The following is a 15,524-nucleotide window of genomic DNA, read 5'->3' on the forward strand; positions in this document are numbered from 1 at the left end:
CACTTCTCTCTAAATTCACTGATAGCATCCCTCTTCTAAGCCTTGCACCTTCTTTATCTTTACTAATAATAAAGCTGAAAGTCTCTCTGTCCGGAGGATGTCTGTAGGATGTCTGAATCTCTGTGACGCGCCTAGACCGTTCAGGCAATTTTCATGAAATTTGGCACAGAGTTAGTTTGTAGCATGGGGGTGTGCACCTTGAAGCGATTTTTTGAAAATTCGATGTGATTCTTTTTCTATTCCAATTTTAAGAACAAAAATATCATAAGATGGATGAGTAAATTACGAAATGATCATAACGTGGAACCGTAACATGGGCGCAAGCCAATTGGTGAGATACGAAATTATCATAACATGGAACATGGGTACAAGCCAACTGGCGAGAAAATTCACCATACATTATTTGTAAATATACAGGCGAACCAAAAGACCTTTTAATTTTTCTATTACGGGCAAAGTCGTGCGGGTACCGCTAGTTGTCCATAAAGACTGACACACTATTTTTGCGATTACTGTTTTTTTTTTTTAATAATGAATTTTATGTTTTTTTTAGTGAAATTGCTGGCTATGAAACCTTGTCAATTTTTTAATATACATTATGAAGCAGCACAATAAGAGAAGACCATGAAAGTACAACAATTTTAGCATTTGTCGCCACTTTCTAAGTATTTTACTTATCAGAGTATGGAAAGATGTATAAAAATACTGCAAACTGAGAACTGAATTTTAAGCAAGTGCTGAGACGAAGTGTTAGAAATTGATATTTAACTTATTTCCTTGAGGAAAATCTTATCTTTGATATTTTCAAAATGGATGAGGACGGAACAAATAGTACTCCTACAGAAGAAAAGTACTATTCTTGCAACATTTGTCAGAAGACGTTTCATGAGGTTCGATATTTAAAGAGACATCTGAAAATTCATACAGGAGAAAAGCCATATTCATGCAACATTTGTCAGAAGACATTTCGTGAGGTTTGCTTTTTAAAGAGACATTTAAACATTCATACAGGAGAAAAGCCATATTCATGCAACTACTGTCAAAAGATATTTAGTCGGTTTGAATATTTAAAAAGACACTTAAAACTCGTTCATTTTGGAAACAAACCGCACGTTTGTAGCTACTGTCAATCCGCATTTGGAAGACTTAGTAGTTTAAAAGTGCACTTAAAAATTCATACAGGAGAAAAGGGATGTGAAGAAAAACGATTTTTTTGTGTGCATTGTCAAAAGAAATTTCTTCGGATGAGTGACTTAATACCACATTTGAGAGTTCATACGGGAGAAAAACCACATGTTTGTAGCTACTGTCAAGCGGCATTTAATCGCTTTAGATCTTTAAAAGAACACTGTAAAATTCACACAGGAGAAAAGCCATATTCTCGCAAACATTGTCAAAAGACATTTAACGGGTTAGACTCTTTGAAGCTACGTTTAAAAACTCATACAAGAGAAAAGCCACATTCTTGTAACTTTTGTCAAAAAACTTTTAAGAACATTAGCGGTTTAAAGAAACATTTGAGAACTCATACTGGAGAAAGGCCATATTCTTGTGATGTGTGTCAAAAAGCATTTCGTGAATCTGGACATTTAAAGAAGCATTTAGGAACTCATGGAAACAAGATGAGAGAAGAAGGGCCGTTCTCTTGCGAGTCGTGTGAAAAGACGTTTTTCCATATTGGACACTTAAGCAGGCATATCAAAACTCACACAGGAGAAAAGCCGTATTCATGTGACCTTTGTCAAAAAGCATTTAGTAACCCTAGTATTTTGAAGAAACATTTAAGCACTCATGGAAACGGGGAGAGCGAAGATGGGTTGCTTTCTTGCCAGTTCTGTGAAAAGAAGTTTAAGTTTATCGCACATTTAAAGATTCATATCAGAACTCACACGGGAGAAAAGCCATATTCTTGTGACCATTGTCAAAAAGCATTTAGTGACCCTTCGGCTTGGAGGGCACATTTAAGAACTCATACTGGAGAAAATCCGTTTTCTTGCAACCATTGTCCCAAAGCGTTCAATCGGATGGCATGTTTGCGCCGTCATCTTAGAACTCACACGGAAGAAGCACCATATTCTTGTGACTATTGCCTAAAGACATTTAAAGAAACAGACAACTTAAAAAGACATTTAAGTATTCATACAGGAGAAAAGCCTCATTCTTGTGACTATTGTGGAAAAGCATTTACTCTCCCTGGTACCTTGAAACTGCATGTAAAAACTCATACAGAAGAAAGGCCGTTTTCTTGCAATCATTGTCAAAAATCGTTTAGTCTGAAGACTTATTTAGAAAAGCATCTTAGGACTCACAGGGAAGAAACGCCATATTCTTGTGACTATTGCCTAAAAACATTTAAACTAAGAGGATACTTAAAAAAGCATTTAAGCATTCATACTGATGGAGAAAATCCGTTTTCTTGCAGCCATTGTCCCAAAGCGTTCAGTCGAATGGCATGTCTGCGCAGGCATCTTAGAACTCACACAGGAGAAAGGCCGTATGCTTGTGACTGTTGTCAAAAGACATTTAAAGAACCCGGAAATTTGAAGAGACACTTAAGAATTCATACAGGAGAAAAGCCTCATTCTTGTGACTCTTGTGGAAGAGCATTTACTAATACTAGTAACCTAAAGCTACATCTAAAAACTCATACAGGAGAAATGCCGTCGGAAGACACATTTATAAAGGCTTCTTAAAACTCACGTAGAATAAAAAGCCATTCAATAAGTTTGACATTTTATGGAATCACTTCTGAAGAAACAGTGAGATTGTTTATTAACGAAACATTTAACAACATATATTAGAGTATAGCCACATCTCAGTGACCAGTGACACGATTACTCTTAAAATAAATAATTTCAAAAGGCATTTTATTTAAGTAGGAGAAAGTAGCGTAAAACCGGGAAGTTGGGAGCAAACCAGGTACTCCCTTCTAGCCCCTGTAAGCGCTGTAATGGTGTGGACAAGAGAGGAACTACCTTCCATCATGATGAAAAAGCAGCAGCCATTAAATTTGATTGCAATAGACTCGCTTCTTTCATTCCTGTGAAAAAAATTCTGTTTGAGTGGTTTTTGCTTAAAATTTTTGAACCAAAGTAGACGGATTGTACTACGTTCCTGTTTATGCAACACTAAAGGTATGTAGCTCTCCTTGTACAACATTTAATTACCTTCATTATCATTCTAAGTAATTGTCTGTAGCGTTCTGTATAGTCGTATGACAGCATTTTTATGAAAACTGTACGCGCGGAGCAAAACCGGGTACTAACCGAGGGGCAAAATCGGGTACTATCCCCATACATTGAGAGAAAGACGCAACCGAAGGAGGACAAGATAAAAGAAAAAACTCATTTCGAGGGGCTCCCCATACAAGCTTCATCTTTAGGCAGCATTAGCAGAAAAGAAAAAAAATGATGGAAAGAAGACCAAAGATGTACGGAAGAAAAAAAAACCTGAAGGAAAGATAAACAAATCAAAGAAAGGGCAACATTATAAAGATGCCAAAATAGAACAGACAGAAAATAAGCTTCCAAAAAAAGAAAGACCGAAGGAGCAACTGAACGATGAGTCCAGTGAAGAGGATGATAGTACTGCCTGCATTTACTGCAGTGAGCTATATTCGGACTCCAAGGGTGGTAAGGGGTGGATCCAAAGCTTCCAATGTCGTCGTTGGGCCCATGAAAGCTGATCTGGGACCGAAGAGGAAGATAACTATTTTACTTGCGACTGGTGTCAATAGGCCTTACATTACAGCAAAAAATTAAAGGTAAAGACAATTAAATTTACTGTCAACTCATCAATATGCGTCCGTTTATACTTATTCTAGTATGTTATGACAATAGTTAACATATATGTCACTAAATAAAACTAGAATTTTTTGGAAATTTTTAAAAATTTTGATTTTTCCACAGCAATAACATGTCTACCCGGTTTTACCCCACTAGTGGGGCAAAACCAGGTAAATGACTTTTTTTTTTTTTTTTACAAAAAATGAATAAAAATTAAAAAACAAAAACACTTATGGTTTTGAAACTGTGGTTGCATTAATAGATAAGTAGTGCATACTTTTGCAAAATTTTGTTTCTTTATGCTAAAAACTGTGGTTTCTGGAAGACTGCAAACCTTAAGGTCCCTGTTTTACCCTACTTTCCCCTACATTTTGTTTCAAAATGATTCGTGCTTCCTCTTCCTTCAGGGTAGGCAATTTAAAGATGCATATAAAATGTATAATGCTGTTGACAAACCTTACTGAAGGGCTCCCCAGTGGCGTCAAATAGGGGGTCGAAAGGGGGCAGTTGCAGCCCTAAATTTTTTGAGAGGAATGATAAAAAACGAGCAAATTCAATTTACGTAAACCGCAAACCAATGTTCATGAAAAAAAGAATCTTCCTGGTTCTCCGTAATGGTTGAAGAAACTCGACATATTTTCAGACATGAGCAAGTGTTTTCCGTTTTTTAAATAATTAGAAATTCATCAAGCCTTTACTAGCCTTTTCAGAACAGAAAAAAATGATGAATCACAGTTAATTTTAACTAAAGACATAAACCTAATATGGGCTAAATATTTCATTCTTGTGTGCTCTGTTTAACAACGGTTATAAGACGCCCGTGCAGCGGTGTGGCTGCATAATTTTCACTAAATGCCTTGGTATTTGACATTCATTGTTACCAGGGGCGTAGCTAAGGGGGGGGGGGGTTCGGGGACAAACCCCCCCCCCCCCCCCGAAAAGTTAGTCTCAAAAAAAAAAAAGAGAAAAAGAAGAGAAGAGAAAGAAAAAAAAAGAAGAAAAGGAAAATATTCCAAGCGATTATACATATATATATATATATATATATATATATATATATATATATATATATATATATATATATATACATACATATATATATATATATACATACATATATATATATATATATATATATATATATATATATATAAGAAGTAACCCCCCCCCCCGAAAGTCGGGTCTAGCTACGCCACTGATTGTTACGCTCATATTTGAAGTGTGTCTGTGTAATGAGTGTTCATCACTTACTTCTGGTAGAAATACATTTCAACTGCTCAATGCATAGCATAATTTTATAGATACGTCTTAAAAATACATACTATTTTTAAAAAAAAAAATCTCACATCAACAAATATCTTTTCTATGGGCTCTTTAACAATGCAATCTCGGGGTGACACAAGAGGGTCTTCAAGAGACAACACAAGATGGTCCTTTTAAACCATAAAAACACTTCTCGATAATTTCAAAGCAGTGATTTTGGAAAACAACTCTTTCAATAATGAAGGAGCTAATGTCCTTTAACCTGTCTTCATATGAATTTTTATTCGTTTTGTTGAGTTTTTGGAACAATGCTTTACTTTATCAAAATATCTTCAATCAGCTAGTCTTAATTTTTGGACTGTACAAATTTCAGTTCAAGCTACAATTGAAACTATTAATAAATTTCACGTGGATGTATATTTCAACCAAGCGTGGATCTTTTCAAGAAAATTGTAACTTCAGAGAATTTTAGAAGAGGTGACCAAAGTGCACATGTGTGATGATGTAAAGTCAAACCTTGATTTGACATAGTGTATAAAATAATAGATTCAGTTTCTGCTTAAATTAACACACGATTTGATGATAAATAGTTTCCTGTATTGTTGGCTCTATATTATCTGGATTGGATGTTGAAAACAAAAAATAAATTGTTTTAATTATGAGTAAAATTTATAGCATGCGGCAAGAAGAATTGTTTAGAGACAAGCCTAGAATAGACTATTCAATGATGAAAAATGAAGATCATCACAATTTTTAATGTTACCTGGGTGATTTTGAAGAGCAAGATGTGAAAGGCATTGCTGGATTAGTAACAAGATTTCCTGTTCTTCTGTATTTTAAAAATCAAGTATCAAAACTTTATTAAAAAATGAAAACTGTAGGACCAAAACACTTGGTATGATAACATATTCTAAAGCAAACGACAAATTTTGTCATAAAAATCTAAAGATTTTTTTAACACTTATTTTTATTAATTCTAAACCCATATCATGATCACTTGCTGTTATCCAATATTTGTTTTGGTTCCATAGTGTGGTAATTCATATTTAAGAAACTCGACCCCCCAAATGAAATGCTCAAATACCGCCCCTGGACCTCCCTGATGGAAAGTCATGATCTCCCCCCCCCCTCATTTCATTTTACAGCAAATTTTGCTGACAATTCGGTAAAACTCAGAGTTTCATTCGGTAAATTAAGAATTTCCCTCCTCTTAAAAAATTATGTTCGGGGCTCTTTTAGACCTCACTTTTATTAACACTGATACCAAGCTTTTTCGTGTACAAGATTAAGTAACAAATGTAATGTAAAAGACGATAATTAAATAACCGTAGGAAACAACGTTATTAATGCACAAATATTGCAAGTAGTTGCAGACATATGATTCAGGGTTTCAAAACACCCTTTTTCAATGCGGAAAAGTGAGTTTTGGATGAGAAGTCATCTGATAAAATCAACCTGAGTGAATCGTAGACACCTTAGGTAGTAAAAATAGCAAATTAACAAAGTTTAGGTCCAAAGCTCATACTTTTCTGAATTGAAACAAGAAGTTCTGTCTAGAACTAGACGAGCCTACTTTCCCGTATACCCATACTACTTTCTAGTACCTGATCAATATTCTCAAAAATAGCTAAAATTGCAAATTTTTTCAAACATACTTTTAAAATACTTTAAGCTGATTTCTAGGAATAAAATATTCCTCACTCATCAAAAAAAAAAAACAAAAAAAAAACGAACAAATAAAATAGCAGCAACTTTTAAACAAAGCAGCTAATACAATTTTTTAGATTAAAAAAAATCTTTAATAGCTTTTAAAATGAAAAATTAATAAGTAAAATTAATAAGCTCATTAAAATAAATACATCACATCAAAAAAAAAATCGTTTCTTTTTGCCCTGTTGCCAAAAACATTTTTTAAAATTAATTAATGCAATTACTAAAAAAAAAAAAAAAACAATAAAATGTCAACTTAAAGAAATAATTTTCTTTGTCAAAAAAAAAAAAAAAAAATCGTCTGCGCATATCTTATGTAGAAACATAAATGACTTTCAGTTTATTCGCCAGTAACTGAATACCTAAATTTAAACTTTAGCGTGAAAATAAAAACAAGTCATATCAACAATAAGCATTTCACAGTTAAAACCATAGCTGCGGAGTCGGAGTCAATCTCATTTTGAGATAAAGGAGTAGGAGTCGGATATCCAAGAATCGGAGTTAGTCATTTGTCCATAAATTTTTGCCAAAGCTACGAAGTCAGAGTTGAAGTCGGGGAGTCGGAGTCCAATTAATTGTCGGGCACAGGAATCGGAGTCGGAGTCAGGTGCCTCTAAATTCTCGGAGTCGGAGTCTGAAATTTGGCGTCAAGAGCTATTTCTAACAAAATTTGTTTGAAGTAAATCCGCCTTCAAGTACGGAATCTACATTGACTTTCAGTTTCCCCGTAGGCGCTAATGTTAAGGGATTTGAACAGTTCAAAATTGAACGGAAAATTGTTCAAATCAAAAAGATATTTTATATACAAGTTTTTCATCAAAAGCTTTTTCCTACAAAGTTTGTTTGAAGCAAATTCGCCTCACAGTTCGGAATTGCCTTGAATTTCCCCGTAGGCGCTAATGTTAAGTTTTTTTGAACTGTTCAAAATTGAACAAAAAATAGTTCAAATCAAAAAGTGAAATATGGGAATGAGGTGTCCTTGCCGAGGTCTTTCGAACAAAAAAAAAGTTTGTTCGAATCTGACTATTCATTCAAAAGTTATTAGGGGGGACAGACAGACAGACAGACAGACCGACAGACATTTTTCCCCATCTCAATACCCTACTTTCCAATTTTTAATTTTTCGATATTTATTTAATTACTTTATTTATTTTTGAGTTTTTTTTTGTTTTTCGGGATATTTTTAAGATGCATTAAGCCTTCTTTCATGCTTTTTTCTTCTTTTTCTGACTTTTACTGGGAAAGTAGGCTAAAAAAAGGGTTCCTTGAAACCGCGAAACAAGTGTTAACAACTTCTTGTAGTATTTGTATTTATTTCATTGTTTGTTATGGTTACTTTGCAGCACAAAAAGTTATTTATTTATTTCAATTGTAAAATAAGATATTTGTGGCGTGCATCCCGGGAAAACAGTAAGGCCTAGAAAGATGAAATTTGGTGTACAGATGCAATTCTTGCAGAAAGTGCACCTCAGGCTTCGATTTTTGATATTTTTATTCGAAAAAAGTTATTTAATGTTTTATGTGATTTTTAGCTCTTTTTACCCCTCAGAGCCCGAACCAATTGCGCCAGAAAAATATTTTTTTGATCTTTCCTTGCACCAGAAGCTTAAATTGATGTCATTCATTGAAATAATGGCGCAATTCAAAAGATGAACATTCGCAATTGTCCCGATAGTGCATGTTGACAAAGTATTGATCCCTTGACGTACAAGGTACTTATATGTTCTCAACGTATTAGTAAGCAAAAAAAAAAAAAAAAAATGATGGTGCAACTTTCATCCAAGAAGCATAAAGCCTGGTATTAAGGATGTTGCTGGCAATAATAAAAATAAGTGCCAATCGTATCATTAAAATTGAAACATTATAACTTGTTTGAAACGTGTTGGTTTTCTGATGTTTAAATAAAATTTCTGTTAAGTTTTAAAGACCTTATAAAAAAAAAGAACTTTTATTGCAAATAAACCATTCCTAGAATGCTGCACTAAAACTATACTATTGAGGAAAATACCGGGTTTCCACGAATAAAGTTGACACGCAGAAGGGTTCCACTTGTCAAAGTAATTAAGAAACGCTGGTCTATTTTAATGAATGAAAAGGGGCCTATCCCATGAAATTTTCAAAAGGCTGAATTTTAAGCTATCAGTGGTGATCGCAGGGAAAGGGGGGAAAGGTTCGGGGTTGCTCCTCTGGAAATATATCCAAGTTAGAATTTTTAAAATGGAAATTGAGGCTACCTTTGGAGATATTAGAGGAGTAGGAACCTGTTTATTTAAGAATCTCTCCCACTGAAATGTTTTGAATTGAAATCTTTAATGCTCAATTTGAGGCAATCTTTGGAGAACGCCTAACGATCTACGTTAGAAGAGTTTAGAAGCTGCCCCTAACTTTTTTTGAAATTTAATTTTAGACTATATGTTGAGACTTTTCACAAGGGATGGATGTTTTGAAACCCTATTGCTTCGAAGTTTTAAACATTGTAAAGTAAAAAACTGATTTATTATGATGTAACAACTTATGTTCCAAGTAGGGCTGTTTATGGTGCCCCAGGACTAACGAACTTTCGAGTCACTCAGACACTTGTTAGATTAATGCTCAGCTAAAAAATTTAACTCTTACATTGGTCTCCCAAAAATTTCACTGCTATCATATTATTTAGACTCATGGCAATAATACACTCTACTGAAAATATTGTAAGTCTTATTCTGAAAATGAAGCAATAAAAGAGTACTCACCACACAATTCTCATTTATTGCATCGTTCAATGTATGGAATACTGCCGTCGGAAGGTATAAAGCAGTATCTGCAAAAATGAGTTTTCGAGATTCAGTGGAATCCGCTTAATTGGACCACCGGTTAATCGGACCAGCCGCTTATTCGAACCAAATCTTAAAGGACTGGAGCACATCTCAATCCACGAGCCTAATATTATTCGCTTTTTGGGATCAAAAATTTGCTTAATCGAACCAAGGAACATAAGAACAAATTTGGAAAAAAAAAATCTAGAAATTGCCTGCTTGAAGCGAGTTTCAAGTAGATCAAAGAATTTAATAGTTAATGCAATAAAAATTAATATTGGTTCCTTGTAACCTTTCAATTAAACCCAGCTATACAGGGGAAAAAATGGTTAATGAAACTCCCACTGCATGGCGGCACTTGTCCAGCAGACTAAAAAACAACTCAATGAAATTTCAAATTTCTCCAGTTCAGTTAGCTCATTCAATGTAATATGTTAATTCAAAAACAAAATTTTGTAAGTTTTATTTTATTGAAATTTTTAATGGCTGATTAGTATTTTTTAGCACTTATTTTTTCACTCCCACATTTTTAGCTACTTCTGGTATTAAATTGAATCGTACTTACTGACTGACTGGGAGGAATGGAGCTAAAACCACTTCGGCTAGAACTCGTTGTTGAACGGGTGTAAAAAGATTCTTTGCCTCTTTTATTTATTTATAACTGAAAAAATTTTGTAAACATCGTTTCTTCTTGTTAGTACGTTCACCATACCAAGTACATACGTAACTAAAACCCTATCGGTTCGAACACATTGAACGCGTTTAAAAGGATACTTCAATGTAATATTTCAGTTTATTTTTAACTGAAATTTTTTGTGAACAGCAATTTTTCTTTGGATGCTTACCATACATGTGAGCAATGCATGTGGCACAATAATCAAAATTGCATTTTAATGTTTTGTGCACATCATGTTCGGCCAAGCTACACAGGTCCAGTTCGCTCAATCGGACCAGCCGGTTATTAAAACCAAAACGGTCCCGTCCTTTTAACCGGAATCGACTGTATTTGAAGAAATGCGTTTTGAATTCCCTATTAACAATAGGGGGACGGGGGTGGGGCAAAAAAGGAAAAATTAGCTGATACTGCACTTCATCTTCCCTCCCTCAGCAGTATAAATAATAAGTGTTAATATTTGAATGTCAATTGAAATTGATTTCTTTGGAAATTTTTTATTCAGTTAAATAAAATTCAAAACCAGAAAAAAGACAACCAGTAGCTGCAGACAAGACCTAGATGAAAATGGTCTTTTCCTATCCCACACGCACTTTTTTTTCTAAAAAAGGGGGGGGGGGAGTAAGGGTTTAGGCTTAAACCGAAGGTTTTAACCCACAACTGATTGTGGGACAGCATTTATTACTCTGTTTTCACAAGTAGCTATTGGCAATTTGATTTCTGTAGAATTACTTTGAAGATGTTTAAAACATCTATCATACTGTAGCTGAAGGAAAGGGGTTCTTTCACAATAAAGTACTGGTGGCCATTGATTTCAGATGTTCAACTGGACTGACAGTTTAACTATTTTTCTGGAAATTTATTTGACACAAGTAGTTTGCGAAATTAAATTTGCTTTTATTGAATTTAAAATTAGCTAAATGCTTCAGGAACCTCAGTTACCCTGTTAAATGAACTAAAAGCAGCTCCCCACACATAAATTAAACATGTATTAAATAATGAATTTGAACTATTTTTTTTCTTGTTAATCTAAAGGAAAAAACGTTTTTTTTTTCTTCTTTTGGTTGCGGGGCCCAAAGGAACTTTGTTGCTCTAATCAGCCTAAGTCCGGCTCTGACTCTCTGGTTTGCATATGATAGACTGATTGAGCAGTATTTAGTTACTGAACGTTATTTCTTCAAAGCTATATCTGTTTAGTAGTATGAAGGTGGCAATTTAGATAGATAAAATAGAACTGCAAATTCATTAAAAGATCCATTTGCATTTTTTGTACATAAAATTGAACGAACAAATTAGCAGTATGTTTTTAAAATTCATGAACTCTAAAGTAATGGATGACAAAAAAAGTCTATTTCTGTGATAAAAGGTTTTCGTGCTGTTATTACAAAGTCAAATTCATTAGAAGATTTTCCTTTAAATTGCCTGTTTAGATTAACCAAGATTCAAATCATAAGATAAAATATTTCTACTTCGTAATATATCTCTGTGTTAAAGAATGAAACATGAATTGCATTCTATTGCAGTTTTCAAGATTGAATTTGAAACGTTTGATCATCCATTACAAAAATCGAACTTATAAATTACATTCAAGTTATCAAAATTTGATATTTGTTGTCCTAAAATTTTACCAAAATTGTGTCCTAAATTTTTGAAATTAACAGTCCGACCTCTGGTTGCATGACCTTGCGAAGTTTGAAAACAGATCTTTTTAAAAATGTCTTTTTTTTTTCTTTTAACAATAGGGGGAATTTTTTACTCAGAAAAAATTGTTACGTATTACTGTACAATTAAAAATTTTATTTTCAGCCTAATAAAAATCCTTGAATTTATAGAATTATACTATGCATTAATTATGTCAAATACATCTTTGATACATTTTTCTATCGAATTTTTTACTCATATTATAATATTAATGAGTTTCAGTGGTGGTATTTTTTTTATTCTGTAGTTTTTTTATCGTATTCAATAAGCCAAATTTTCTACCGCTCGAATTTCTTTCGCATTCCCTGCAACCTCGACTTGTCGAAGTTTCGCTGTATAGTAATAGAAGAGAGCTGCTTAATTACCCAAAGCGCATTGAGAACCATGTGCTTATGTATAAAAAATAATTTCTTAATTTCATTCATATATTGAAATAAGAAGCATTTTCTAAAAAAAAGGAAGTTTTGTTTTATTATTATTATTCAAGCATTTCTCCTTTTCCGTGAGCGGACCGCATAGATTGTTTCAACATTTCTAATTTCTTGTGTCCTGGTTTTCTGCGGCAGTTAGGTGAGGTAAAATCTTTCAAGACGCCATGATGCCAGTGAAACTATAGTGCTTTCAGCAAGAAGTGATGAGGAAAGTTAACAAAACAACGTGACACTTGGCGATACCGTTGTCTGCTTGACAATGTAATGTTGAACACAGCATCAATTAGACGAGCGAAATGCTCATAAGTAGAATGGCCAATCCAATGAGTAATTCATGAAAGTGGCAAAGGTTTGCCCCAAACAGCAACCTTTTTTGTTTTAACTTCCGCTATCACTTCTCTCTGAATTCCCTAATAGCATCCACCTTCTAAGCCTGAAATTTTTATTTTTGCAATTACTGTTTGTTTTTTCCTCCCCTGAAATAATAATTTTTTTTTTAGTGAAACTTCTGGCTATGAAACCTCATCAATTTTTAAATACACATTATGAAGCTGCACAATAAAAGAAGACCATGAAAATACAACAATTTCAGCACTTGTTACCACTTTCTAAATACTTTAGTAATCACAATATGGAAAGATGTATAGCAACACTGCAAACTATGAACTGAATTTTAAGCAAGTGCTAAGACGAAGTGTCAGAAATTGATCGTTAACTTATTTCTAAGAGGAAAATCTTATATATGATATTTTCGCATTGGATGAGTGCGAGACGAATCGAACACCTATGGAAGAAAAGTGTTATTCTTGCGACATTTGTCAAAAGACGTTTAGTGAGATCCGCTACTTAAAGAGACATCTAGGAATTCATACAGGAGAAACGCCACATTCATGCAGCTACTGTCAAAAGACATTTAGTCAAGTTTAGTATTTTTAAAAAATCATTTAAAACTCGTTCACGGGAGAGAAAAACCACATGTTTGTAGCTACTGTCAAGCGGCATTTAATCACTTTAGATCTTTAAAAGAGCACTATAAAATTCAATATAGAAGAAAAGTCATATTTTTGCAAGCGTTGTCTAAAGAAATTTAGTGGCTTAAACCCTTTAAAGATACATTTGAAAACTCACACAAGAAAAAATCACCATTCCTGTAACTTTTGTCAAAAAGTTTTTCAGCTACTTGGCTCTCTGAAGGTACATTTAAGAACTCATACTGGAGAAAAGCCATATTCCTGCGACGTATGTCAAAAGACATACCTGAATTCAATCATTTACAGACACATTTAAGAACTCATCCCCCCCCCCCCCGGATAGAAACCATTCTCTTACGACTATTGTCAAAAAGCATTCATTCAAATGGGAGATTTAAGCAAGCATATTAAAACTCACACGGAGGAAAGACCACATTCTTGCGACCTTTGTCAAAAAGCATTTTGTGACTCCAGCAGTTTGATGAGACATTTAAGAAATCATACTGGAGAAAAGCCATATTCATGTGACGTTTGTCAAAAAACATTTAGTTACGGTTCCGCTCTGAAGTCACATTTAAGCACTCATGGAAACGGGGAGAGCGAAGATGGGTTGCTTTCTTGCCCGTTCTGTGAAAAGAAGTTTAGCAAAATCACACCTTTAAAGATTCATGTCAGAACTCACACGGGAGAAAAGCCATATTCTTGTGACCATTGTCAAAAAGCATTTAGTGACCCTTCGGCTTGGAGGGCACATTTAAGGACTCATACTAGAGAAAATCCGTTTTCTTGCTACCATTGTCCCAAAGCGTTCGATCGGATGGCATGTTTACGCCGGCATATCAGAACTCACACAGGAGAAAGGCCGTATGCTTGCGATTGTTGTCAAAAGACATTTAAAGAAAAAGGAAATTTAAAGAGACATTTAAGAATTCATACAGGAGAAAAGCCTTATTCTTGTGACTATTGTGGAAGAGGATTTAGTTATCCTGGTGATTTAAAGCTGCATTTAAAAACTCATACAGGAGAAAAAAGTTTCTTGCAACCATTGTCCTGAAGCCTGCAACCGGACTTCATGTTTACGTCGACATCTTAAAACTCAGTCGGAAGAAACGCCATATACCTGCAACTATTGCCTAATAACATTTAAAGAAACAGGATGCTTAAAAAAGCATTTAAGAATTCATACAGGAGAAAAGCCTCCTTCCTGTGACTCGTGGAAGAGGATTTACTTATCCTAGTGACTTAAAACTACATATAAAAACTCATGCAGGAGAAATGCCGTCAGAAGACACGTTTACAAAGGCATTTGGAACTCACTCAAAAAAACGGTGTGACGGTTTAAGGAATCACTTCTAAAAAGACACTTAGTTTTGATGTGCCGGATCGTTAAAAATAGATCCGCGGTTACGGATACAGATAATTGTATCTAATTCCGCAGATACGGATCCGGTCTTTAAATTTTTTACCCTTATTCTTGTGACACAAAAAACCCAAGTTGTCAAAAGACATTCAAAGAAAAAGGGAAAAAATATGTAAGTACAGTAGAAAAGCCTTTTTTTTTTGTGACTAGCATTTCCTTTTGGTTAAAGTAATTCTTTGTAAGTAAAATAAAGTAACTGAAAACCTTTTACAAAACTAGAGATTAGCGTCAAAAAAAATATGCCACTGCAAAACGTTATTTAATTTTGTTCAATAGAGAACAAAAAAAAAAAGCTCTAATGACAATCCATCTTGTTAAAAAACATGAAAAGCGACAACTGTAAATAAAAAAACCTCATCACATATGAATTTTTGATACAATTTTCTGTATGACGTAATTCACAATATTTATTTCAAGAGATTGTCTAGTTTTTGTTAAATAACTACAGTAACCGCCCCTAATATGAATCATGTTTGCTTCAAAAGTTCTAATTCAATAAAGAGAAAAAAATTGTTTTAATGTGGAATTTATGCACATTATATATTTAATTTTAAGTCAAACAAGATAAAGTTTTAAATACATGAAATACACCGCCAGCTCAGTCATTCCAGCCGAGGACTGCAGTTTTGTGCTTATTAGCACTCATCAGCCCAGCTTAGGAAGTGACAGCTGGGTCACTTGTCACTTGTCTGGTCAGTGCTAATTCTATATTAGCTAACAGTTTGTTTGGCACTCTTGGCTTCCTGAAGAGGTTTTCCTCCTCCAGCTCAGTCAC

General features: G+C 34.1%; 1 protein-coding gene and 1 long non-coding RNA gene across 2 annotated transcripts in view; both read left to right on the forward strand.

The window, feature by feature from the left end:
• Positions 1–15,246, forward strand: part of LOC129231416 (uncharacterized) — a 29,036-nt gene extending 13,790 nt beyond the window's left edge. Inside the window, exon 3 of the long non-coding RNA XR_008581253.1 lies at positions 12,859–15,246. This is a non-coding gene — a long non-coding RNA (uncharacterized LOC129231416). The remainder of the gene's footprint in view (positions 1–12,858) is intronic.
• On the forward strand, positions 1,572–4,646 carry LOC129231415 (zinc finger protein 782-like). Its single transcript, XM_054865725.1, has one exon. It carries the CDS (start codon positions 1,623–1,625, stop codon positions 2,691–2,693), a length of 1,071 nt encoding a protein of 356 aa, XP_054721700.1. The 5' UTR covers positions 1,572–1,622; the 3' UTR covers positions 2,694–4,646.
• Positions 15,247–15,524: the final 278 nt, after the last annotated feature.

Source organism: Uloborus diversus, chromosome 10, assembly GCF_026930045.1.
Source record: "Uloborus diversus isolate 005 chromosome 10, Udiv.v.3.1, whole genome shotgun sequence".
Classification (NCBI taxonomy): Eukaryota; Metazoa; Arthropoda; class Arachnida; order Araneae; family Uloboridae; genus Uloborus; species Uloborus diversus.

Coding starts and splice junctions, on each gene's coding strand:
- LOC129231415 (XM_054865725.1), top strand. CDS start 1,623: ATGAGAGAAGAAGGGCCGTTCTCTTGCGAGTCGTGTGAAAAGACGTTT.